At 55.3% G+C, this 23,306-nt stretch overlaps 5 protein-coding genes across 5 annotated transcripts in view; 3 read left to right on the top strand and 2 right to left on the bottom strand.

Annotated features, from left to right (window-relative positions):
* Positions 1-18: 18 nt before the first annotated feature.
* PTSG_07108 (uncharacterized protein) lies at positions 19-7,518 on the top strand. Its single transcript, XM_004992468.1, has 20 exons — positions 19-52; positions 213-411; positions 714-774; positions 884-954; positions 1,178-1,258; positions 1,598-1,703; positions 1,968-2,091; positions 2,359-2,581; positions 2,759-2,824; positions 3,084-3,147; positions 3,351-4,096; positions 4,283-4,326; positions 4,555-4,728; positions 4,937-5,018; positions 5,272-5,338; positions 5,546-5,697; positions 6,017-6,128; positions 6,321-6,462; positions 6,669-6,843; positions 7,088-7,518. The coding sequence occupies exons 1-20, from the start codon at positions 27-29 to the stop codon at positions 7,322-7,324; spliced, it is 2,952 nt and encodes a 983-aa protein (XP_004992525.1). The 5' UTR covers positions 19-26; the 3' UTR covers positions 7,325-7,518.
* Positions 7,519-7,812: 294 nt separating this feature from the next.
* PTSG_07107 (uncharacterized protein) lies at positions 7,813-13,606 on the bottom strand (the record flags this gene model as incomplete). Its single annotated transcript, XM_004992467.1, has 19 exons — positions 7,813-7,897; positions 8,064-8,167; positions 8,532-8,604; positions 8,826-8,928; positions 9,050-9,162; positions 9,428-9,536; positions 9,724-9,845; positions 9,993-10,066; positions 10,241-10,334; positions 10,557-10,648; positions 10,811-10,907; positions 11,056-11,120; positions 11,302-11,378; positions 11,936-12,080; positions 12,318-12,391; positions 12,573-12,646; positions 12,776-12,834; positions 13,002-13,147; positions 13,555-13,606. 19 exons carry the CDS (start codon positions 13,604-13,606, stop codon positions 7,813-7,815), a joined length of 1,758 nt encoding a protein of 585 aa, XP_004992524.1.
* Positions 13,607-13,666: 60 nt separating this feature from the next.
* PTSG_07106 (uncharacterized protein) lies at positions 13,667-16,682 on the top strand. The gene is made up of 6 exons (XM_004992466.1): positions 13,667-13,756; positions 13,895-14,984; positions 15,236-15,271; positions 15,478-15,573; positions 15,848-16,021; positions 16,299-16,682. Exons 1-6 carry the CDS (start codon positions 13,694-13,696, stop codon positions 16,631-16,633), a joined length of 1,794 nt encoding a protein of 597 aa, XP_004992523.1. The 5' UTR covers positions 13,667-13,693; the 3' UTR covers positions 16,634-16,682.
* A 282-nt stretch (positions 16,683-16,964) lies between these two features.
* PTSG_07105 (uncharacterized protein) lies at positions 16,965-20,864 on the top strand. Its single transcript, XM_004992465.1, has 10 exons — positions 16,965-17,185; positions 17,507-17,577; positions 17,720-17,808; positions 18,030-18,218; positions 18,450-18,526; positions 18,798-18,951; positions 19,306-19,404; positions 19,685-19,758; positions 19,971-20,102; positions 20,427-20,864. The coding sequence occupies exons 1-10, from the start codon at positions 17,060-17,062 to the stop codon at positions 20,499-20,501; spliced, it is 1,086 nt and encodes a 361-aa protein (XP_004992522.1). The 5' UTR covers positions 16,965-17,059; the 3' UTR covers positions 20,502-20,864.
* Positions 20,865-21,090: 226 nt separating this feature from the next.
* Positions 21,091-23,306, bottom strand: part of PTSG_07104 (uncharacterized protein) — a gene marked incomplete at both ends in the record, with an annotated part of 3,639 nt that continues 1,423 nt past the window's right edge. Inside the window, 2 exons of the mRNA XM_004992464.1 lie at positions 21,091-22,808; positions 23,076-23,283. Of these exons, the coding sequence (XP_004992521.1) occupies positions 21,091-22,808; positions 23,076-23,283 (1,926 nt within the window). The remainder of the gene's footprint in view (positions 22,809-23,075; positions 23,284-23,306) is intronic.

The raw sequence follows: 23,306 nt of genomic DNA, 5'->3' as shown, positions 1-23,306 counted from the left end.
ACTGGGCATATCTTACAACGAAAATCATGTCGGAAGGACGTTTGAACTTGAGGTGAGCCAGCGAGTTGGAGAGTGGTGATGTGGGCTGGTGTTGGCAGTGGTGGTGGCTGGCTTGCCAATGCTTGGTGACAGCAGTGTGTGTGTGTGTGTGTGTGTGTCGGTGTGTATTGTGGTGGCTCATTGGTGGATCGTGTGTGGTTGCGAGCTTATAGACAAGCCGTGGACCGGCTTCGCGGGTTTGGGTTCCCGAGCGAGGAAAACGCCACGGCGCTGACGGATGAGCTGCGTTACATCACGGAGCTTGTGGTGTGGGGTGACAAGCATGATCCAGAGGTCTTTGAAACCTTTATGGAGTATGACCTCCTCGGCATCATCCGCGACATGATGGACCCTGCCATCGATCGCGTGCACGTGAGTCCAACCCTGAGATCGAGTGTGTATGCGCGAGCGAGCGAGCGTGCGTGTGTGTGTGTGTGTGTGTGTGTGTGTGTGTGTGTGTGTGTGTGTGTGTGTGTGTGTGTGTGTGTGTGTGTGTGCGTGCGTGCGTGTTTGTGTGCGTGTGTGTGTGTGCGTGTGTGCTTGTGTGTGTTGTGTGTGTGTGCGTGTGGATTGTGTATGTTTGTGAATATGCCACGTGCCATGTGTGTGTGTGAGAGTGCGCTGTCTTGTCTATCAGTTCATGGCCGAGCCTTCTTTTGTTCCCTTGTCACCAGATGCAAGTGTTCCAGACGCTTGGCATTTGGATGGAGACTCTGGAAACGCCAACGTCCAAATGTGCGTTTGTGTGCATCTGCACGTGTGCGTGTGTGGTGGATCTCTGACTGCGTGCATTTCGCGTGTGCAGTGCGCTGATGCACACGCTCCCGTTGTTTTTGCTGTGCAGGGTATCTCATGTCGCGCAACTACATCAACGACATCATATCGTGCCAAAGCATCAACTTGGATCACGAGGAGGTACGACTCTGTGTGTGTATATGCGTGTGCGCGTGTGTGTGTGCGTGTGTGTGTGCGCGCGCGTGTGTGTGTGCGTGTGCGTGTGTGTGTGCAAAGGCTGGTGAAACAATTTGCCCTTGTGCAGCCTAGCTGTAGCCTAGCTGTTTGCGTGTGTGTGCGCGCGCTTGCAAGCACTGTTTGGGAGCGGGTTGACAGAAAAAGGAGGTTGTGCGCGTGTGTGTAGGTGCTTGGATATTACATTTCCTTGTTGAAGCTGCTGGCGTTGAAGCTGAGCCCAGACACCATCCTCTTCTTCCGCAACATGGTCAGCAGCATGCAACGTGTGCACGTGCCTTTGTCTGTGCGTATGTGACCATCGTTGTCCACGCAAGGCGCTCTTGCACGCTGCAGCACACCTTTGCTTGATGCTGTCGCTGTCACATCCCAGTCACACCGACTGCTATTAACGCATGCATGTGTGTCTCTCGTGCGTATCATGTGTGTCTCGTGTGTTTCGTACGTTTTGTGTGTTTCGTGTCGGGGTATGTGTGTGTGTGTGTGTGTGTGTGTGTGCGCGTGTGTGTGTGTGGGTGGGTGCGTGCATGCATGTGCGTGTGGGTGCGTACGCGTGTTACGTGCATGTGACGTGCGTGTTGTGGTGCAGCAACGAGGCGACTTCCCTCTGTTCACGCAGGCCATCAAGCTGTACAACCACGACAACACCATGGTGCGCATCGCTGTCAGGAACATCACGCTAATGGCATTCAGAGGTCAGAACAGCATGGGTGTGCGTGCATACATGCTGTATGCCAGGGTGTACATGTGCAGGTGTGTGTGCACACACACATGTGTTTGTTATTCTAAGTGTGCGTGCACGAGGATACTTGCACGCACTTGTGTGGGTGTGTCGCTTCTGTCTGTCTCTGCGTTCCATCTGAACCATCTCGTCATTGACTAATTATAACGTCACCACCACCACCACCACCACCACCGCGATCACCACCGCCGCCGCGATCACCGCCTGTGCGCTGCAGTGCGGGAGGCGACGCTGGAGGACTGGCTGGCGACTGTGGCTGCACCGCCGTATTTCGCCACCATCATGTGGACCGTTGGCAACACCTCGTTCCGTCTCAACGAATGCATCGCCTGCGATGACAGGTCCGTCCACAGTGCGTGTGTGTTTGTGCGTGCGCGTGTGTGTGCGTGTGTGTGCGTGTGTGTGCGTGTGTGTGCGTGTGTGCGTGTGTGTGCGTGTATGCGTGTGTGTGCGTGTATGTGTGTGCGTGCGCGTGTGTGTGTTGTCTTGTGTGCACGTGTTTGCGTGCGTGCGTGTGTCAACTTCTTTGTGTCTGTGCACACCAATGAAGCCAACTTCTCTGCACCCATCACTCCTCCCCACGACAATCAATCAATCACCACCGCCAGTGCTGCTGCGGCGAGTCTTGTGGCCGAGCACCTCGATGCGTTTCAGTACATGGACGAGGTCATGGGTACAGCCCACCCCGCTGTTGTCGCTGTTGTCCGCCGCTGCGCCCTCTCCAATCTCCTCCTCCCCCTCCATGTCGGCAGCCTCGCTGCTCGCCACGGCCGCAAACAAGACCAGTCCACCAGCAGTGGTGGTGATGATCATGACGACGATGGTGACCAGGTGCGCATCACAATCGTGTACGCGCGCGTGTCGTGTGTGTGTGTGTGCTTGAGTGTGTGTGAATACCTGGCGCCCAAAGACCTCACTTCTTCCTCACCCCCCCCATCACTCAACCACACCCACTTCCACACACATGCACACATGCACATGTGCACACATGCCCACTTCTCTCAACAGGTGCTGTCGCCGGGCGTTTCGCTCTTCATCCTCGCGCAGGCCCTCTCCACCTTCCAGGACAAGGAGGTGCAAACTCTTTGTGCGTGCGTGTATCTGTGCGTGTGTATGAGTGTGCATGTGTGTGTGCGTGTGCGTGTGTATGTGTGTGTATATGAGAGTGTGTGTGTGCATGTGTGTGTGCGCGTGTGTGTGTTTGTGTGTGTATTGAGGAACATGCGATGACCATCATGTGCGATGTGATTGTGTCATGTCTTAAATGTCCAGCGCCTTCAAGCTCACGTGTGGTCGCCGTTGTGTGTGCTGTTGTCGGTGTTGGCTTGACCAGCTGTTGAGGGCGATTGTGTGCACACTGCTCACGGGCATACCAGACTGCGATCACGCCGACGAAGGTACGCACACAGTGTATCACATACATACACACACGCACCCAGACGCACACCCACCACCACACACACACACACACACACACGCACGCACACACACGCACACACACACATACACACACACGCACACACACACACACACTTGCACGACGTGGCCTTGCGATGACTCACTCTTGTCTTCTCTGATGGCTCTATTGTTTTCTTTTCAGACGCATCGAAAGCAGCAGAATCATCACATACGCCTGAGAAGGACAGCGAAACGCAACAGCAACAGCGGCAACAGCAGCAGTGGCAGTGGCAGCATCAACAACGCGAGCAGCAAGACGGGCAGCAAGTGTCGCCTCCATTCTCCACACCATCAACCCCACCCCTGTCACCCATGACAGCATCCCCAGCACGTGCACGCGCCGTTCGTGTTGGATTTCTTCGCCGTCCAAAGGAGGACATGAGCACGCTCCTCTCTGGCTGGAGCAGCGGGTATCATCCGGACCCAAAGACCGGCGCACCCGTCGCGTCGCCAGGCACAACACGCAGGGGACGCACCCGCAGCGATGGTGATGGTGATGGTGATGATGATGGTGATGGTGATGGTGATGGTGATGGTGATGGTGGCGATGATGTGAAGAGGGTTGAAGAACAACTGGGTGCACTGAATGTCGGAAAACCTGTTGGCAATGACGATGATGATGGTGATCATGATGGTTGCGGTGATGCGAGTGACAATGCAGCCGTGGGGAGTGAGAACGGCGCCTCCAATGTCGGCTATGGCGACAGCTGCTTTCAAATGCTGCTTCGAGCCCTCGAGTGCATTCCAGACGACAGGACCGCACTGCCGGCGCTCTGTTGCCTGCAGGCATTACTGGAGCAACAGCAGAATGGGCTGGTTCCAAATGCATTTCAGGCCAAAGGGCTGGTCCTGCCAACACCCGACTGCAACGTTGGCGACTACAACCAGGTGTGGAAGGCTTTCAAGGTCGATTGTGCATGCGTTTGTGTGTAAACTTAAACCTAGTGTGGACTGCAGTTCGGTGAGTTGGTGCTGTGTGTGCATGGAAACGAATATGCAACAGCTGTGTTGCTTAGTGTCTCATCTGTGTGTGCGTGCATGCGTGCGTGTGTGTAACTCGTTTCTGCTGCCCAGGATCTCGTTGGTGAGATGGTGCGCATTGTGCGGCGAGCAGCAACGTAAGAATTGACCTCACAGTAATGTGTGATGTGATGTGATGTGTGTGTGATGTGTGTGTGTGTGTGATGTGTGTGTGTGTGTGTGGCAGTTCCGCATGTGTGCTCGTGTGGCCTTAGATTGCGGGCCTGTGCGATGCCGTTGTGCTTGTTCCTCACAACTCACTCCTGTTGTCCACCTCCACCATTCTAACAATGCTGCTGCTCATGGTGGTGCTTGGCGATGGGCAGGGTGGATGCAAAAGTGCGGCTGATCACGCTAACGATGGCGGCGCGCCTCATACATATGCTCGTCACCTGTCACGTCGATCCCGATGCACAGCAGCAGCAGCAGCACCAGCAGCAGCACCAGCAGCAGCACCAGCAGCACCAGCAGCAAGCGGCGAAGATGGATGGCGACAGCAGGTTTGAATGCACGTGTGGGTGCTGAGCTGCGTTGCGTAATTGCGTAGTTGTGTTGTTGCGTTGCTGCGGTGAGGTGCGGTTGCATGGCCTCTAGTTTCAAGTGCGTGCATGCGATTGTGCTTGCACACACGCTCACACATGGTCCGGTTTTGTTGTTGTTGCGTGTTTGTGTTGCGTGTTGTCGTCATTGTATGGGGTGTCACGCCAGGGTGAGCCAGAAGTGCTTCATTATCGACAACCACCGCCATCTCATTTCACAAGCGCTGTCTCAAAGCGCAACGCAGCTCAAGGTGCGAAGCGGAAGGAGGCGTAGTTGATGTGATGATGAGATGATTTGTGCTTAGCCACCACGCATGTGCACGTTCGCGCAGACAGACAGACGAACAAACAAAAGCAACACACACACACACACACACACACACACACACACACACACACACACACACACACACACACACACACGCACACACCCTCCTCTGCCTTTCATTCACACTTGTGCTACTGCTGGTGGTGGTGGTGTCGTGCTTTGGTGTTGGATTGTAGGATTTCCTGACGGTTGAAATCACGCGGGGACAGCGCAAAGCGAAGGACTTTGTGGAGCTGTTTGAAGGTCGGTGATGTATGCTGCAAGGCAGTGCACCCAATGGTGCCAACGTTTTGTTGTCACACATGTGTGCATGCGTGTTTGTATGCTACCACATGTTTGTCGTGCCTCGACTAACACGTGAGCTCACACTCAACGCGCCATATCACCAATCACCGCCACCATAACATCGACAACGACGACGACGACGACGACGATCACCACAACCATCAGCCGAACAAAAGCGGATGCAGCCACTGCGACTGTCGCAACTTCTCAACAGCGCAACAGTTATGTGCAGACCCGAATCCCTCAATTCCCCGGCCGTCGCCTTTGAGATGAAACTTCCAAACACAGAGGAGGAACGCAAACTCAAGAGCATACAGGTGTGACACGTGTGCATGTGTGTGTGTGTATGTGCGACAGTGTGTATGTGTGAACGTGAGTACATGCGTTGAAACAATTCTTATCAGAGGGCTGTGCCGTGTCTCTCACACTCTGTGTCTGTCTGTCTGTGTCTCTGTGTGTGTGTGTGTGTGTGTGTGTGCGTCTGTGTCTGTCTGTGTCTGTCCCTCTCTGTCTCTGTCTCTGTCTCTGTCTCTGTCTCTGTCTCTCTCTCTCTCTCTCTCTCTCTCTCTCTCTCTCTCTCTCTCTCTCTCTCCACGTCTCCCCTTGTCTTTGACACCGCATTGCCGCCCGCTGCAGATATTTCTGCTGCTGCGCAAACTTCATCTCGACATGCGGAATGAGAGCGAGACCCGGCTCCCGCTCGCCCGTCCACCACACGCCGTCGCGCTCAGAGAAACAATGTCCATTGGTGAGGTGGTGATAATGGCGATAGTGGTGATGAAGGTGGTGGTGCAAGTGATTGTGGTGGTGGCGGTTGTTCTTTGGGATGGATTGTCTGTGTCATGACATTTCTTTGCTTGGGTTGTGCACATGCGTTGAGCACCACAAGGAGGCGCGCGCGCACTCACACGCTTGCACTCGTGTGTGTGTGTGCTGGCAGACAATGGCGAGATTATCACGTGCGAGTGTGTGTTCAAAGAGAACGGGCAAACGGTCAAGCAGAACCGCGTCCTTCTGGTTGATGAGTGGCGATTGTTCTTGCTCGTGCCAGACATGCGAAACCTCACCCAAGGCATCGTCAAGTGAGTGCATGCAGCCCGATATGTGTGTGTATGTGTGTGTGCGTGGAATAGCACTGGAGAACGAGCTTGGTCCGTGGCTGTGAGTGGTCGTGTTTTCATACTTGTACACACACGTTCACACACGTAAACACACACACACACACACACACACACACACACACACACACACACACACACACACACACACACACACACAACCGCTGCAGGTTTGTGGCTGATCTTGGCAGCATCCGCTGCGAGCGGGTGAAGAACAACACGCGCTGCCTGACGGTGAAGGTGGAGGAGCAACCTCGATTTGCCGATCGCGATGCAGACAAACTCGTGCTCTTCTCCTGTCAGTGCTTCTTCCAGGACAACATCAGCAGCCTCACCGCATACCAGGTGCCCAGCCGTGGCGGTGTGTGTGTGTGTGTTTGCGTCTGTGATGGTATGTGTGTCTATGTGTGTGTGTGATGTTGAAGATGGCATGGCCGACTCCACAGCAGGTTTCACACACACACACACACACATACACACACACACACACACACACACACACACACACACACACACACACACACGCTTACACACACACGCCTTACTTGCGCGTTCACATCCCCTTCGTCGTTCCACAATACGTCCACAGTTCATCAACGAAGGCCGAAAGAATCTCGAGACGAAGAAGTTGGGGTCCCTGCAGCGGCTGCTGTCTGACTTGTCGCAACTGAGACGACAGCTGGCGTCACCAACGCCGCACACGCACGCAGGCACAAGTGGCGACGATGAGCGTGGTGACCAGGACCAAGGGAGCCTTGTAGAAGCTGTAGCCAGCGGTGGTGGTGGTGGTGATGATGGTGACGGCGATAGCCATGTTGGGAAGTGAGGCTGCTTGACACCTGAACCGCGATGTTGTGCCCTGGTTGACGCACAGCGTGGTGATTGCGGTGTTCTCGTGTGTGATGCCAGGTGGAGGACAGGTCCTGTGTTTGCACAATGTTTCATATCAGGGGTTGCAGCACTTGGTTGCTGTCCACTCAATTCTGGTCTTTAGTGCTTGACATAAAGCGTATGAAGAACACACGTTGATATTGATAAGCAATGTGCACATGTCGTCATGGTGGCGTGTTTACTAATTCACGCGGGTACAATTGCTTGCAGGCAAGAAGCACGCAGTACCATGTGTTCTCTGCATGCACGTGTGCGAAAAAGTGTGAAAGTGCGTGTGTGCTTGCTGTGTGTGTGTTTGTTTGTTTGTTTGTGTGTGTGTGTGTGTTTGTTTGTTTGTTTGTGTGTGTGTGTGTGTTTGTTTGTTTGTTTGTGTGTGTGTGCTTGCTGTGTGTGTGTGTGTGATAATGTGCACTCGACAGCACGTCATGCTGGTGCCTGAACGAGGAGTGATCTTGCCAAGTTTCGTGCCAGCGCCATTCTGATCTTCTCAACCTCATCCTCAGCATTGCTGCAGAGGAGCAAGAGAGAACAAAAGTGTTGCATGTGAGATGTGTGTGAGTGTGCGTGTATGTGTGTGCGTGTGTTTGGTTGTGTATTTTGTGTTAAGAGTGTTTGCATGGACAAGTGGGCTGCACAGCTTCACGTGAGTTGGAGAGTGCAGGCAAGCGGCAGACCGAGCACGAGAACGCTTCATGTACTTGTGTGCGATTGTCTGCATGTATTCATCGCGGCAGTGTGACAGCTCCACTTCCTCCAGGCACTGAATCAGCGACCGCGTCTGAACAGCAGCAACAGCAGCACAAATAATGGTGGTGATGCACGATTGGGTTTCAACAAAGGCACAGGGCATGTGTGTCGATGAATGTTGGCGTAAGTTGGGAAAGTGATTGAATTCAACAATCACAAGGACAAACAAAACCATGGTGCACAGCAACACACATTGATATGACACACACACATACAATGACACACCCACCCACATACAATGACACACCCACCCACATACAATGACCCACACCCACACACACCCACCCACCCACACACACCCACCCACCCACACACACACACACACACACACACACACACACACACACACACACACAACACACACACACACACACACACAACACGACTGTGCGCACGTCAAAGGAGGAGAAGAGGACGTCGTCGTGTTCGAGGAGCGGCAGCATGTCAATCAACACATGCACCCAGAACCTGAACATGCCACCACCACAACCACCGACAAAAACCAACACGAACGAGTAGGCAAGCAAGCAAGGGAAGAGGGTGATGATCAAGTTCGTCACCGATCGGCACAGCAAACACGGAAGGACGCAAGCTGTTGCAGCCACCGACAAAGACACCCATAACCACCACCACCACCACCACCACCACCACCAAGAGCAACATCCACGCCCACCAGCGCGGCAACTGACCACTTTGGGGCGAGCGTGGTCTCCGTGAGGATTTCAATGACGGCGCCCGACGCGTGCGCGAAATTTCCGCTTTGCACATGATCGCAGATGTCCTTGTACTTGGCTGCGGCAGCGTGTAGTGTGACGCGCGGGACGTGTGTGTGTGTGTGTGTGTGTGTGTGTGTGTGTGTGTGTGTGTGTGTGTGTGTGTGTGTGTGTGTGTGCGTGTGCAAGTCTGTACCGACCTGCAAATTGGAGCCGCTGACACCTGCCGGCGGCCTGTGTAAACTGCTGCGCCACCGCCAGCTCCGCCGCGTCGTGTGTGCGCGCATATCGCAGCAGCACATCGTCAGCCAGCCTGGGTGGTGGTTGGTGGTTGGCGGTGGGGAGGGGGTGGAGAAGGGTAAGCATACACATACGCACATACACATGTGTACATGAAGCTGTGGGCAGCTAGCGCGCGCCTATGCGATGGGCGGTGCAGGTGGACGTATGGCATTGTCCATTATGCTGATCATCACCATCAGCACGAGCACGAGCACGAGCACGAGCAGCAGCACGAGCAGCAGCAGCACCACCACCACCACCAGCACAAGGAACAAGATCAGCACCAGCATCACCACGACCTCGTGAGTTCATCTGTTGCGCCGCCGCGAATGAACCAGGTGATGGCGCTGACGGGCTTTCCTTCCCGCTGCAGCTTCTGCCCAAAGACACGGCACACCTGCGCAGCTGTTTGTTGGGATCGTGGTGTGCGCGGTGCGGTAAACAAGCATCGACAGGCAGCGTGCAGGTGAGCGAGTGAATGTGTGAGGGAGGAAGCGAGTGCTGCTTGATGTGACTTCAGCTTGCACTGAGTGCTCACCCTCACACACGCACACGCTGTCTCCACATCACCATGTGTGTGTGTGTTGCTGACCTGCGGCGTTGAGGTGATACTGCAAGCAGCAGCGCCACACCTGTGTTGCGCACTTCTCTGTCCTCATCGTGACGGAGAGCAGCTTCTTCTCGAGTCGCCGCAACCCTTCCTCCCCGCACCTGCTCACACGCACACATACATATGCAGGGGTGAGGGGTGAGAGGGCAACACGCACACACACACACACACACACACACACACACACACACACACACAAGCAAGCAAGCGAGCGAGCGAGCGAGCGAGTATTGCATGCACATGTGCCGGACCTTGAGAGATACGAGCCTGCGCCGGTCCAGTTGTGCTGATCAATAAACTCCTGCCCGTACTCCAGCAGATAATACTGCAGTGTACAGGCACACGTGGACACAGCGAGAAGGGGGTGGTGTTGAGTCGCACGTGTCACGAGTCCAACACTTCACAGACAGGTAGACAGACACATACACACACACAACCACCACCACCAACGCACGAGTCAGCATCATCATCATTAATGCAAAACAACCACTGCAATCACCTCTGCGTCCTGCTCTGCGCCGTCTGCAAGCCAGTTTGTCTGGCTCAGGAAGATCAGTAGGTGCACCGAGAACATGCACGTCCCAAACTCATCTCTGGAAAGGGCGTGTGTGTGTGTGTGTGTGTGTGTGTGTGTGTGTGGAGGTAGGTCTGAATATGAGCACGCACAACTCGTAATTGTAACTGCAATGCTTCATCAACACGCGCATACACACAACGCAGGAACAAGAGGAACAATGAAGACAACCACCGAACACAACGCGATGAACGACCGCAACGAATCGAGACAATCGCTTCAATCATCAACCATGCCGAACCTGGCTTGCTCGAGAACGGTGTGCGCATCACCACTGATGACGACGCTGAGGAGATCATACTCGTCCACCCACGCGCACCGCTCCGCTGCAGCCTGATGTTCATGGTGGTCATGATGATGGTGATGGTGGTCATGATGATGGTGATGGTGGTCATGATGATGGTGATGATGGTGAGGACGTACACACGAGAGGAGTGGACATGCACAAATGGCACTGAACACGTGTGCGCATGCGAGCATGCAAAACCACTGGACCTGGAGGTGTGCGTGCATGTCGACGAGGACAATCGTTGGAGCGGTGAAGAGGATGCGTGCAATCAGCACCTCCATCCAGTGCATCCGATACTTGTCACTGGACGGGCGAGGGAAGGGAGGGGGCATGAGGTGAAAGGCGCTCTGAACTGACGAATCACCAAGAGTAGCAGCAGCAGCAGCGGAAAGGAAGAGACAGGCAGCACACGGGCGCAAGTTGAAGGGGTGCGCATTGCGTGCGGTCGTACATGAGTGTCTGGAAGGCGTCGTCGTCTCCTTTGAACAGCCGTGCGATGAGGGCGAGGTGCGGGTCCTGGTGGAGGTGGGGAGGTGATGGAAACGGAAGGGGAGTGGCGGTGGTGAAGTGAACACATGCAAGCACATTAACACAGACAGACACAGCCAGACACAGACAGACACAGCCAGACACATCCGCACACGCGCACAAACACGTACACATTGCCATGCACGCACACATGTATTGCAGCACGCACAGTTATGTCAGCTGTTCTGTCGAGCACGTGCTTGTGCCATGTCTGCCACTTGCCCATAAACTCTGTGCGTGAGGTGCCTGGTGGGAGTTGAATGGGAGCGCGAGTGGAAATGGAATGGGGGCCGCGACGGCAGCCGCAGTCATAGTGGTGGTGGTGGTGGTGGTGGTGGTGGTGGTGGTGGTGGTGGTGGTGGTGGTGGTGGTGATGATGATGGTGGTGGTGGTGGTGGTGATGATGATGGTGGTGATGGTGGTGGTGGTGGTGATGATGATGGTGGTGATGGTGGTGGTGGTGGTGGTGGTGGTGGTGGTGATGTAGAAAGAAAGCGCCAATTGTCATGGCAGCGGCGGTAGTATGGACGGTGGCATGTGAATATGACGTGGTAGGAATGGGTGGCTGGAGAGATGGCAGTGCTGAGACCAGGTGGTCCACAAAGACTGCGCCCCACAGATTCACATACAGGATCAGGCAGACAGACAGACAGACAGACAGACAGACAGACAGACAGACACACACACACACACACACACACACACACACACACATTGACAGACAGACAGACAGACACACAAACAGACAGACAGACAGACAAACAGACAGACAGACACACACACACACACACAAGGGGGTGGACCTGGGTGGTAGACGGGCATACGACGGGTGAGTTCCTCGACGGTGCGGACCGCGTTGGTGACCATCTCGTCACGCGGGTAGCGCGAGTGGAGCTGCAGCAGCTGGCTCGCCTCCTTCATGCGGCCCTGGCACACAAGGTGCACCACCTGGCCACCGCAGCATGGTGCAGCAGCAAGGGAAGCGAAGATGAGGACGCCGATTGGTGTTCAGTGTGGCCGGTGTCAAATGAGAGAAGCATGGAAGGATGGAAGGGAGAACTGCAGGCACAGAGGCACTCGCAGACAGGCAGAGAGCACATGCAAACACACACATACATAGGCACAAGAGCACACACATATACAGACAGACAGACAGACACAAGTAGCGCATACACATGTACGCACCGCTGGCCAGAATGAAGGGTGTTCGTCAAAGTTGGACTTGCAGCGAACGAGATCAAGGCGGTGACGGTCCGCCTCTGCGCAATCACACACACACACACACACACACACACACACACACACACACATGCAAGAGCATAAATGTGAGCACCTGCATCAAAGAAGTGTGCACATGAACAGCACACATGGCAAGGAGACATTGCATGCAAACGTCGCCACCAAACACAAGCCATGGGCGCAAATAGAGCAGGGTCCAACCTGCAAAGTGTTCTGCGCTCCACTTGAGCAGTTCCCCAAGCACAAAGCCGCCCATCTTCGAGATGCTGTCACCCCTGTTGAGTGCACGTGTGTGCGTGTGCGTGTGTGTGTGTGTTTCAACGTACGCGTGAGTAAGTGGCACTGTGTGGATGGCAAGCGGGAGGGAGTGGCTTCAGGCATTCAGCCTTGGTGAGGGCGCGCACCTTGTGAAGAAGATGTCACACAAGTGCCAACATCTGTACATGGCAGCGATGCGCTGTGCCTGAACCGACAGGATGCAAGCACTATGTGAGTGAAGCTCTGAACAAACCACCCTCGTTCCACTTCCATCACAACAGACGCAGCACATGTCAGGCACACTCCAGGCTCGCTTGACTGGCATGATGTGTGATGTGAGCGTGTGTGGGGGGGGGTTACAACACACGATACCTCCTGTTCGGAGACGTTTGCGTTTGGACTGGTGGTGAGTGCTGTGGCATCGCGGAGAGACTGCTGGAACCGCTGTGAGAACTCTGCAAGCTGATCCGAGGAGATGCTCCCCGACTCCACAACACCAATCAGGTCCTCAAACGTGACTGCGTATGTGTGGCCAGCAATTGTCGATGGTGTGAGGTTTCATCAACGGCGATGCCAAAGAGAGAGAGAGAGAGACAGAGAGAGAGAGAGAGATAGAGAGAGATGGGAGGTAGAGAGGAGGAAGAGAGATGGGAGGTAGAGAGGAGGAAGAGAGATGGGAGGTAGAGAGGAGGAAGAGAGATTGGAGGTAGAGAGGAGGAAGAGAGATTGGAGGTAGAGAGGAGGAAGAGAGATTGGACACACAATCACACAGACACTGAGCACAGCATCGAAGAGAGAGCATCGCATACACACACACACACACACACACACACACACACACACACACACACACACACACACACACACACACACACACACACACACACACACACACACACACACACACACACACACACACACACACCTCTGAAGTCACGTTGCAGCGTGCGCTGCACAGTGCTTGGCTGAGCGTTCATATCGGGCGGTTGCAGCAAGGGCAAAATTGCCTTCTGATTTAAAGTCAATTTTGCCTTTAGCATGACTTCGCAACAAACACTGTCGCTATGGGCGGATATGGCTGTGGTGGTGGTGGTGGTGATGATGGGCTGCAACTGCACAGCACCAAGGTGCGTTCGCGTTTGTTTGATTTGCCGTGCAGTGAGTGCTGGTTGAGAGATTGATTTGCGCAAGCTGCGCAGCCATGCGATGTGCCCCAAACCGTTCCCTGCGTTCACAACGCACACCACGCAACGCCTTACAATCAGATCGCCTTGGAAACACCCGTGCACGTTGTCGCCGCGAGGGACCGGGCGATGGAGATCCAAGAGGCGTTTACCTTTCACATGTCGCCTCAGCACGGCTCTGCGAGGGGATGCGTCGCTTATGCCAGCCGCGCATCAGTGTCAACATCCGCAGCAGCGGCGGCATCCTCCATCCCGTCTTTGCCTTCCATTGCTCCGCGAATAAGGGGTCTCAGCTCTTCCACTGCAGCCACCACTCGCTGGAGACCCACACCGGCCACAACAACAGCAGTAGCAATGACGTCGTCCACGGCTGCCATGGCATTTACATCCAAGTCGTTGCTCACATCACGGTCAGCCGCCGTGCCGGCGAGACCGCAGCGCCAACACCCTCGGCCCCTGGCCTCTGCACTGCACTTGACGTCAAGGCGCCTTGAGACGACGGCAGAGGATGATGACATCGAGGAGGTGATGCGGCAGCAACAGCTACAGCAACAGCAGCAGCAACAGCAACAGCTACAGCAATATCAGCGCTCGGTGTTGTCGAAGTGCCGGATGCATCGAAGTGCAACCTATCCCGTCAGTGGCCAGCCGAAATCAGCCAGAAGGGAGCTCGCATCAGCCACAACTCACACCAGAGAGCAAAATGAACACGACGAAGCTCGCCGCCACCACCACCATCACCATCACCACCATCACCGTCACCACCGTCGGCGGTATCAGCAAAGTCGCAAGAAGCACCAGGAACGAGAAGGTGCACACAGCGCACCATCAGCTGCGCAGCGGAACCCGCTCACCAACAACAATGTTGATGATGTTGATGACGAGGATGATGAGGGGGACGAGAGTGCAGCAGACGCAGACAGCAGCACGCGCGCGCGTGCGGGCAGTGGAATGCGGGTGCGGAGCGCGAGAGCCAGGAGCAGCATCACTCATGCCAACACTGTCTCTGCACCTGCCGTGGACGTATTCGAGGATGCGGGGTGTGCAGGGAGTGTGCATGCCACCACGTCCCTGCTACAGCCGCGGCCGCCAGCCACAAAGCGCCCGAAACGCCTCAGCCAGCGCCAGGCGAGCGGACCCACGCGCGGTGACATCTCTCCACTCAAGCGAGGTCAGTGTATACGTTTGTGTGTTGTGTGTGTGTGTGTGTGGTGTGTGCGATGTGTGTGTTTATGTGTGGTGTGTGTGTGTGTGGATGTGTGTGTGTGTGTGTGTGTGTGTGGATGTGTGTGTGTGTGTGTGGATGTGTGTGTGTGTGTGCTGCGTGGATCTATGTTATGTGCAAACTGAGGAGACTCGGTGCTATGTTTTGTGTTGGATCGTCCCTGACAACCTTTGTTCACCTTCCATCGCACATTTCAGCGTTTCGCGCGAGATCTATTCGTCACACTTCAACCGGTATGACGCAACCGCACGAACGTGCTGTCTCCCTCCTGCATGTGTGTGTGTGTGTGTGCACGATTCTCCTCGTCCCCTGCTCTCTCTCTCTCTCTCTCACACACACAAACAACACACTCACACACTCACACACACACTCACACTCACACTCACACGCACTCACACCATATCATGCATCCCACCTCGCCCTTCTTCGCCAACTGCAGCAGAGACGGTGAAACCGGCGCGAAAGCGGTACTTGATATTGGGCCACAAGGATGCAATCACAGTCGACCCCGACAAGTCAATCACAAACCCGCCAGGTAAAGGAGGAGAAGGGTGGGTGGGGGGGGCATGATGTGGTTTGAGGGTCAAAAGAACGTGATTCGGGAGACACTGTGCTACTCTGCTCATTCATATGGCACAACCGTGGCATGCAACCACATTATCTGTACGCTGCGTCCTTCTCCTTTGAGCCAATCCATCTCTCCACTCCCTCACTCATTCACTCACCAAACACGTTGCCACACATGCATGCATCAACCGCACTTGTGTGCATGTGTGTGTGTGCATGTGTGCGTGTATTTGTGTGTGCAGGCACGCCTGTTGAGGGTACATACGACGTGCTCATGTATCCCTCCATGCGCAACGTGCAGAGCCAGGTCTATGTCACGCGCAAACTGAAGCAGATAGCACAGCAGCGGCAGCGCGAGGCAAAGCGGACGCAGCAGCAGGCAGAACGCACCGCCCGCGAATACCAGATGCATCAAGGTTCATTGCTGGGTGTGCGTGTGTGTCTATGTCTGTGTACGTGTGTGTGTGTGCGTGTCTGTGCGTGTCTGTGTGTGTACGTGTGTTGCGCGCGCACACACACACTCTCTCTGTGGTTGTGTGTTGGAGATGGGGTTGTTGTTGCTGTCTGTGATTGCTGGGCCTTGTTGTGTGTGCGTCTGGTGTTGCTTGCATGCAACACTTTCAACGTATGCCTTTGTGTACTGTGCTCCCACCTCCTCCCACCCAACACTCGCACGCACACACGCCCTGGCAGATGAGGCTGAGCGGGAACGACTGCTGGTTGAGCAGCGGGCGCGGATCTACGCCTTCAACGCCGTCATGTCTGCCCTGGAGCAGCGCAACTTTCAAGAGTACTGCCGACAGCGGGCGGCGAGCGGAGACAAGGCGCCCAGGTCATGGCGGGACGTGGAGATGGAAGATGGCGAAGGTGAAGGTGAGCGTGACACTGGAAGAGGAGCCGCTGACGGTGTCGGTGTCGGTGCCAACAACGACGGCGACGACGATGACGATGACGATGACGAAGATGAGGAGGAGGAGAAGGAGGATAATGAGGGGGAGGATGAGGAGGAGGTGGAAGGTGGAAGGTGACGGAGGGAAACACGCAGACGCACAGCATGCATGAGTGCATGATGGCGGATGACGCTGTCATGTACCGAGTGTGAGTCATGTACCGTTTTTTTTTTTCTATTGGGCTTTGTGGGTTGTATATTCTATTGTTCTATTGTGTTACTACATCTTGAACGACTGTTTCATTCGCTTTCATCAAACAAAAGTTGGTAAGTCAACCGAGGCACCGCCACCATCATTTCAGTCAACTGCGCACAGACATGTGGGACTGTGACTCGTAAGGCATGCGTGAGTGAGACGTGTGAGATGTGCCAACAGCATAGCGTTACTACACTTTGTGCTGTCGGTATCCGTTGTTTTGTTTCGGCTGGGGCTCCACAAACACCAAGCACAACAAGCACAACACCACCACACACCACCACACACACCACCACCACCCCGACCACGATGTTCAAGAAGAAGCAGACGCTTGTGCGCCGCGGCAACTTTATGACCGCGCCCGAGGGCGGTTGGTTGCACGATGAACAAGCACTCGCACACGGCTCTGGCATCTACTACTCGTTCCCAGTCAAGGTACGCGCGTGTGCTTGTCTGGTTGGGGAGAGACAGTGGGGTTTTGCTTTGCTTTGATTTGTTGTGGCGGATGCAGTTGTGATTGCGATGCCCGATCTCCGGGTGGAACTGGCCCTTGTCTTGTGTGTCATGTTGCTGTCGTTGTGTGGCGTGTCATTGTCATTGTGTGGCATGTTGCTGTCGTTGTGTGTCATGTTGAGTCTGCACTGCGTGTCGGCGTTCCCAGTTACCTTTTATCCCCCCCACTCTTCATCAACTCCCTTATGCGCTCGTCCACACGCTCGTCACTCCCACTTTGGTGGTGTTTGCTTGCACCTCTAGTATGTTGGCAGTCTGCAGATCTTGGAGTCGCTCCGTGCCTTGAGCATGGAGGACAAGACCAACGTTTGCCGGTGCGTCCGCAATCGCCAGCGCGAGGAATTCTTGCCCTCACCTCTCATTTTTTCACTGGCGCATCTGGTTGTCTCTTTCCCTTCTCTTGTATGTCTTCTCCTCCTCTCACCCCGCATGCCGCACCTGCTTGCCGTTCTCCAGCGAGGCCATTTACCGCTGCATCGACTCATCCAAGGTCATCAAGCCAATCAAGCGCAAGAAGAAGAAGTTCATGAAGCAGTACCTCGCAGGTACGCACTTACATGTGTGTGTGTGTTTGTGTGTGCGCAATGGCATGCCCTGTGTGAGGTCCTTGAGGTCTTGGATGCATCGACGATTCACGTGATGACCGTTGATCTGCTTATCATTTCCGTCACTCCCTGCTCCCCTCGACCCTTTCTCCCCTTACCCATTCCAATCCTTGCTCCTTCCTTGTCCCTCCCCGCCATCCTCCCTTCCTCTGTGCCTGCAGATGCGCCCTACGTGAAGGTGATGCTGCTGCGCCTCAACGTGTCAACAGATGGCATTGCCACAAGCGCCGTCGACACCCCAGACATCATCTCCAATGATCCCATCTCCAAGATCTCCTTTGCTGCCGGCGGCGATGGAAAAGCGTACAACTTCATCACATACGTTGCAAAGGATCGACGCGACAACCGCTGTACGTCGTCGTCGTCGTCGTCGTCGTCGTTGCTGCGTACTGTGTTTGCACGTGCATATGCACATGCACGTGTGTGGAAATGTCTTGTTCACGGCAGGACTTGAATGCTTGCCTGTTCTCCATTCGTCATTGCTGTATCTTCTTCAACCCACGTCCGTGCAAACCTATCATCATCACCATCCCCACAATCACTCACGCACACATACACACCACCACCACCGCCGCCGCCAGACTGCCACGTGTTTGACTGCGGCCCGCTTGCCGATGATCTCCTCGCCACACTCGGCCAAGTCTTCAACATCCTCAGGGTCCGTCTTCCGTGTGACGTTCGTGTTGCGTGCGTGCGTGCGTGCGTGCGTGTGTGTGCGTGTGTGTGTGTGTGTGTGTGTGTGTGTGTGTGTTGCTCGTCCTGTGTGAGTTTGATGCTTCTCATTTGCTCTGTTGTTTTGGTTTCTTTTCATCTCCCTTCCTATTCTGTCGTCTTCCACTCTCCCCTTCCCTCACTTTGAACCCACTGCATATATGTGTTCATGTTCACGTGCGTATATATCATCTATGTGTGCGTGTGCGTGCGAGCAGAAGAAGCGCGATGGCGGCACCATGACTGCGCCTCCGCCACTGCCGGCCAACCACCCAACAGCAAAGAATGCACACCTATGCGGTGTTGCTGCGTTGCAGGCTGCACCCAAGATCGACGAGCCGCAGGACGCGGACAACGTCTACGGCGAAGCGAGTGCGTGTTCACCCATTGGGACCCAGAGTGACAGCAGATGCACGAGAGGAAGAGGGATGTGCTTGTATTGTGCGTGTTTTGTGGTGTGTGTGTGTGTGTGTGTGTGTGTGTGTGTGTGTGCGCTGTGTGTTGTGTGTTTGAAGGAGGAGAAGAAGAAAAGTGCGATGACTACTCAACGCATGTTTCTTTGACTGCGTCTTGGCATGATGTACATGCACTCCACCCCCCTCCCACCTACACGCATTACATTGCTCACCATCCCACACACACACACACACACACACACACACACACACACACACACACACACACACACACACACACACACACACACACACACATAACCACCATCAGTGTATGAGACGATGGCAACCAACACGGCTGTTGGGGAAGCGTCATCGTCAAGCAAGTCCGACACCCTCTCCGTCCCCATTGCTCGCGAAGTCTTCAAATGTACGCTATCTCCATGTGTGACATGTCGCATTCTCTGCTTCCTTGCATGTGTAGGCGCCTGTGTGCGCATGCGTGTATGTATATGCGTGTGTGTATTGCTGCTTTCGCTGTTGTTCATTTCCCAACGAAACGACACAAGGAGCATTGTCCTTGTCCAAACACACACACATACACGCATACACGTACACACGCATACACTCACACATACATACACACATACACGCACCGCCTCACGCATGTCCACTGTGTGCTCGATTTGACGTGTGCTGTTGGTGCATAGATGAGGATGGTGACGACACGTATGAAGGGATGGAGGAAGCAATGCCGGCACCGACGAAAGCACAGGCCATGGAGGTGAGTACGCTGCCTGGTGATCCCGGTTGCATGTGCTCACACCCACACTCACACCCACACTCACACGCCAAAAACAACTTACACTCACACGCACCCGCTCACACTTTGCCCTCACACACCACCCTTGCTCTCTTTCACACTCCACACACCCACCACCACAACACGGCAACCCCCCTCCCCCTCCTCCAATCCCACCATGATGACCACGCCAGCTGTACGCTGAGATGTATGGCGAGGTGCAGTCTGGCGCGCAGTTGGCCGAGTTCCTCAACGACGACACGCGCGTCCACTCCAACTCCCTCTACGGCGAAGTCCCAGAGGACACCGTTTATGGCGATGGACAGGTGTGTGTGTGTGTGTGTGTGTGTGTGTGTGTGTGTGTGTGTGTGTGTGTGTGTGTGTGTGTGTGTGTGTGTGTGTGTGTGTGTGTGTGTGTACTCGTTTTGATGAGTGTCATCCTCCTTCTTCGATGTTGCCATCTCCCCATTTCTTCCTCGCTTTCCTCGTGTTTGGTCCCTTCTTGTCTGCGTGCCTGCCTGTGTGGTGCAGCTGAAAGCAGTGCTCAATCATGCTTCTGATAGTTGTACCTGCCTGTGCACATCTCCATCGCCAATGCCATCACCCCATCTCCTCACCTCAACACGCACACCCCTCCCACCACAATGCAGGTTGGCTGGTCCTATCTCTCTGTGGCGCCCGATGACGACACCTACGGCACCCTAGCCGACTACATTGCAACCTAACTCGCCTTCACAGCATGCACGCACACACACACACATACACACACCACGCATCCAGGGTGGTGTCGTGTCTTGGCTGCACTCCTGTGCGTTCATTCCATCCATCGCCCTTTTCGCACCACTCTTTCCGGCTGTTGCGCGCGCTCATTGGTCTTCTTCCATCGCTTCCGTTATGCCTCCACCCATTTTTTTCGTTTTTGTCACGAAGCACACATTCAAGCAGTCAAACGCACCCCTCGACCACGTTTCTGGCTCTATCACAGGTTCTTCGTCCTCAGTCCTTGCGTGGTTGCCTCTTTCTTGCTTTCTGTGACTCATGTGTAAGACATAAACACAGCTCCAAAGAAGGGTTGAATAAGAGTGACACGAAGCAAAACATCAGCTCGCTCCCCAGCCAATATGAACACACATGCACGCAATCGAGGACAGGCAACCCCCAACAAAATATCAGTCATGTAGCTCAAATCAAGAAACCCGAATCATGAACTCAATCACTCTACCCCTCTCACGTATGACTCACGCAAACACACACACAAACACACACAAACACACACACACACACACACACACACACACACACACATATGCGTTACTAAAATTGCTGGCGCTCCATCAAATCGCGGAGTTTCGCCAACCGCTCCAGCGCATTTGCCGTCAACTTCGGCTTTGCTTGGCGTCCCAGACTACGCGACGCCCCACCGTCACCATCACCATCACCATCACCGTCACGATGGCCGTTGGCGCCAACGATGCCATCATCACCACTTGTGTGCACGTCCCCCTGCAGTTCGCGTCGCCTCTGTCGTCGCCGCTCCAGCTCTTCGCGCCGCTGCATTCGCGCCCGCCGCCGGTCCGCAATCACCCGCTCAAGCGACTCCTGCGCATCGTGCTCCCATGTGTTCGCAAGCACAGGCGTGCGCCACATCGGCGTCCTTGCACCACCGCCGCCACCGCGAGTGCCATGCGTCGTGCTGGTTCTTGGGCGCTCCCTGTCCTCAGGGCGCCTCGGCATGTCACCTGCGCCGGCAAGTGTATGATCGTCATCTGTCTCTGGCATTTCAGAGATGGGTGCCTGCACGGCAATCGTGGCGCGTCGCGAGCGCGGTGAAAATGGGCGCAATTGCACATCTGACGCAGTCTTTCGAAGTGCGCGGGGCCGTTTCGTTGGCGTGGACATGGACGACCGCCGCAATTGCTCGAAGAACACTTGGTCAGGCTGCACCTCCGAGGGCAACGGGTCAAGCGGTTCAATGCTCCGCGAAAACAAATCATCGGTGCGCAGCGAGTAGCGCCACTGCCGCCGCCGGTGCTGGTGCTGGTGCTCCTGCTGCTCCCGAACCCTCATGTCAAGTGACGCGCGCCGGCTTGGCCGAGGACTCTCCGCCTGGTCAGACATGATCGACGTGTTGTACTGCGGCTCCGGTACGCGTGTGGACGTGTTCCATCGCTCGCGCTGCTGCTGCCGCTGCCGCTGCCGCTGTGGCGTGGCGTCATCTCTGAACTGGAACCGCTGCAACACTTCGAACAGCGGCTCCTCCGTCATGGGCGCAAAGCCAACGTTCGACGGTTGTCGCGAAAGCGGGCGAGATCGTGCGCTCTTGAGCGACTTCCCAAAGTTGGCGCCAGCGTAGTCCCAGAAGAAGTCTCGCTCCGCAAAGCTGGCGTGCAGTGAGGGCGACGGTGTGTGCGGCGGTGGCGCAGTGCCGGCCATCGCCGACGCACTTCGTACAGGCGTTGTGCTGCCACGTCGACTATCAGGAGTCGACACATCCCGGAACGAGTGCGTCGATGCGTGGCGCAGCAGCGGTCTCGTGTCGACAGCGGGTGGCGGCGAGGGCACTCGACCAACGCTGAACCGCGGACGACGATCAGCACCAGCAGCGGCAGCGGGCTCTTCAGGGCGGTATTCAATCGTGCTCGGGTGTTGGGGCAGTGGCTCCAATACACGCGGTGAGGCAGACCGAACAACACGCGTGGACGGGTTCCAGTTGTCCTTGAAGCCAATCCGCTCAAGCTCACGAAACACAACTTCGTCGGGTGTCAGGGTCGTGTCAATGTCCAACGGTTTGATGGCGTCATGGGCATTCAACGCGGGTCGCCACACGGCATCCGCCTCATCTCGGAATCGGTGCAGCGCTGGGGCGCCGTAAGGAGTGGTGTCGAGAGGTGGCACGTGGGTCGCGTTGTACGTGCCGGCATGGAAGGGTTGTGACGCGGGCCGAAACTCGAATGGAGTGTCGTGAAGTAGAGGAATCGCATCAAGCCACAATGTGTCATTGTGCGTCACAGAGCCAGCAGCAAACGCGCCGGCTGACACGGGACGAAATTCATGGGAGGACCACGATGACGCAAGAGGTTCAGTGTCACGGCAAACAGGTTCAAGAGGAGTCGTTGACGAAATCCATCGTTGAGAGCTAGAAAGACCAAGAGGAAGCGGGCGGAACGAATGAGTAAAAACAGAAGAAGCTGCACCGCTGTAGTCTGGAGAAAATCTGTGCAATGAAGTCCCACTGAAACGCATGGGAGGAGTGCCGGAGGGAAAATGATCACGAAAGTGATGATGGGACAGTGGAAGACCAATAGGAACGGTGTCGTAATCCAATCCAGCCATCGCGCTCTGGCCCGCATTCACACGCTTCCAGTCATCGCTCGCATCAACAGCCTCAAGACCGCGGTGGTCATGGTGATGCGCGCTCTGCCCAGCACGCGTCGTGTCAACCCCGAGCCCAGCCATCGCGCTCTGGCCCGCATTCACACGCTTCCAGTCATCGCTCGCATCAACAGCCTCAAGACCGCGGTGGTCATGGT

The sequence above is a fragment of the Salpingoeca rosetta genome (genome assembly GCF_000188695.1).
Source record: "Salpingoeca rosetta unplaced genomic scaffold supercont1.16, whole genome shotgun sequence".
Classification (NCBI taxonomy): Eukaryota; class Choanoflagellata; order Craspedida; family Salpingoecidae; genus Salpingoeca; species Salpingoeca rosetta.
The sequence above is the reverse complement of the archived record's forward strand: the minus strand, read 5'-3'. Positions and strand labels throughout refer to the sequence as shown.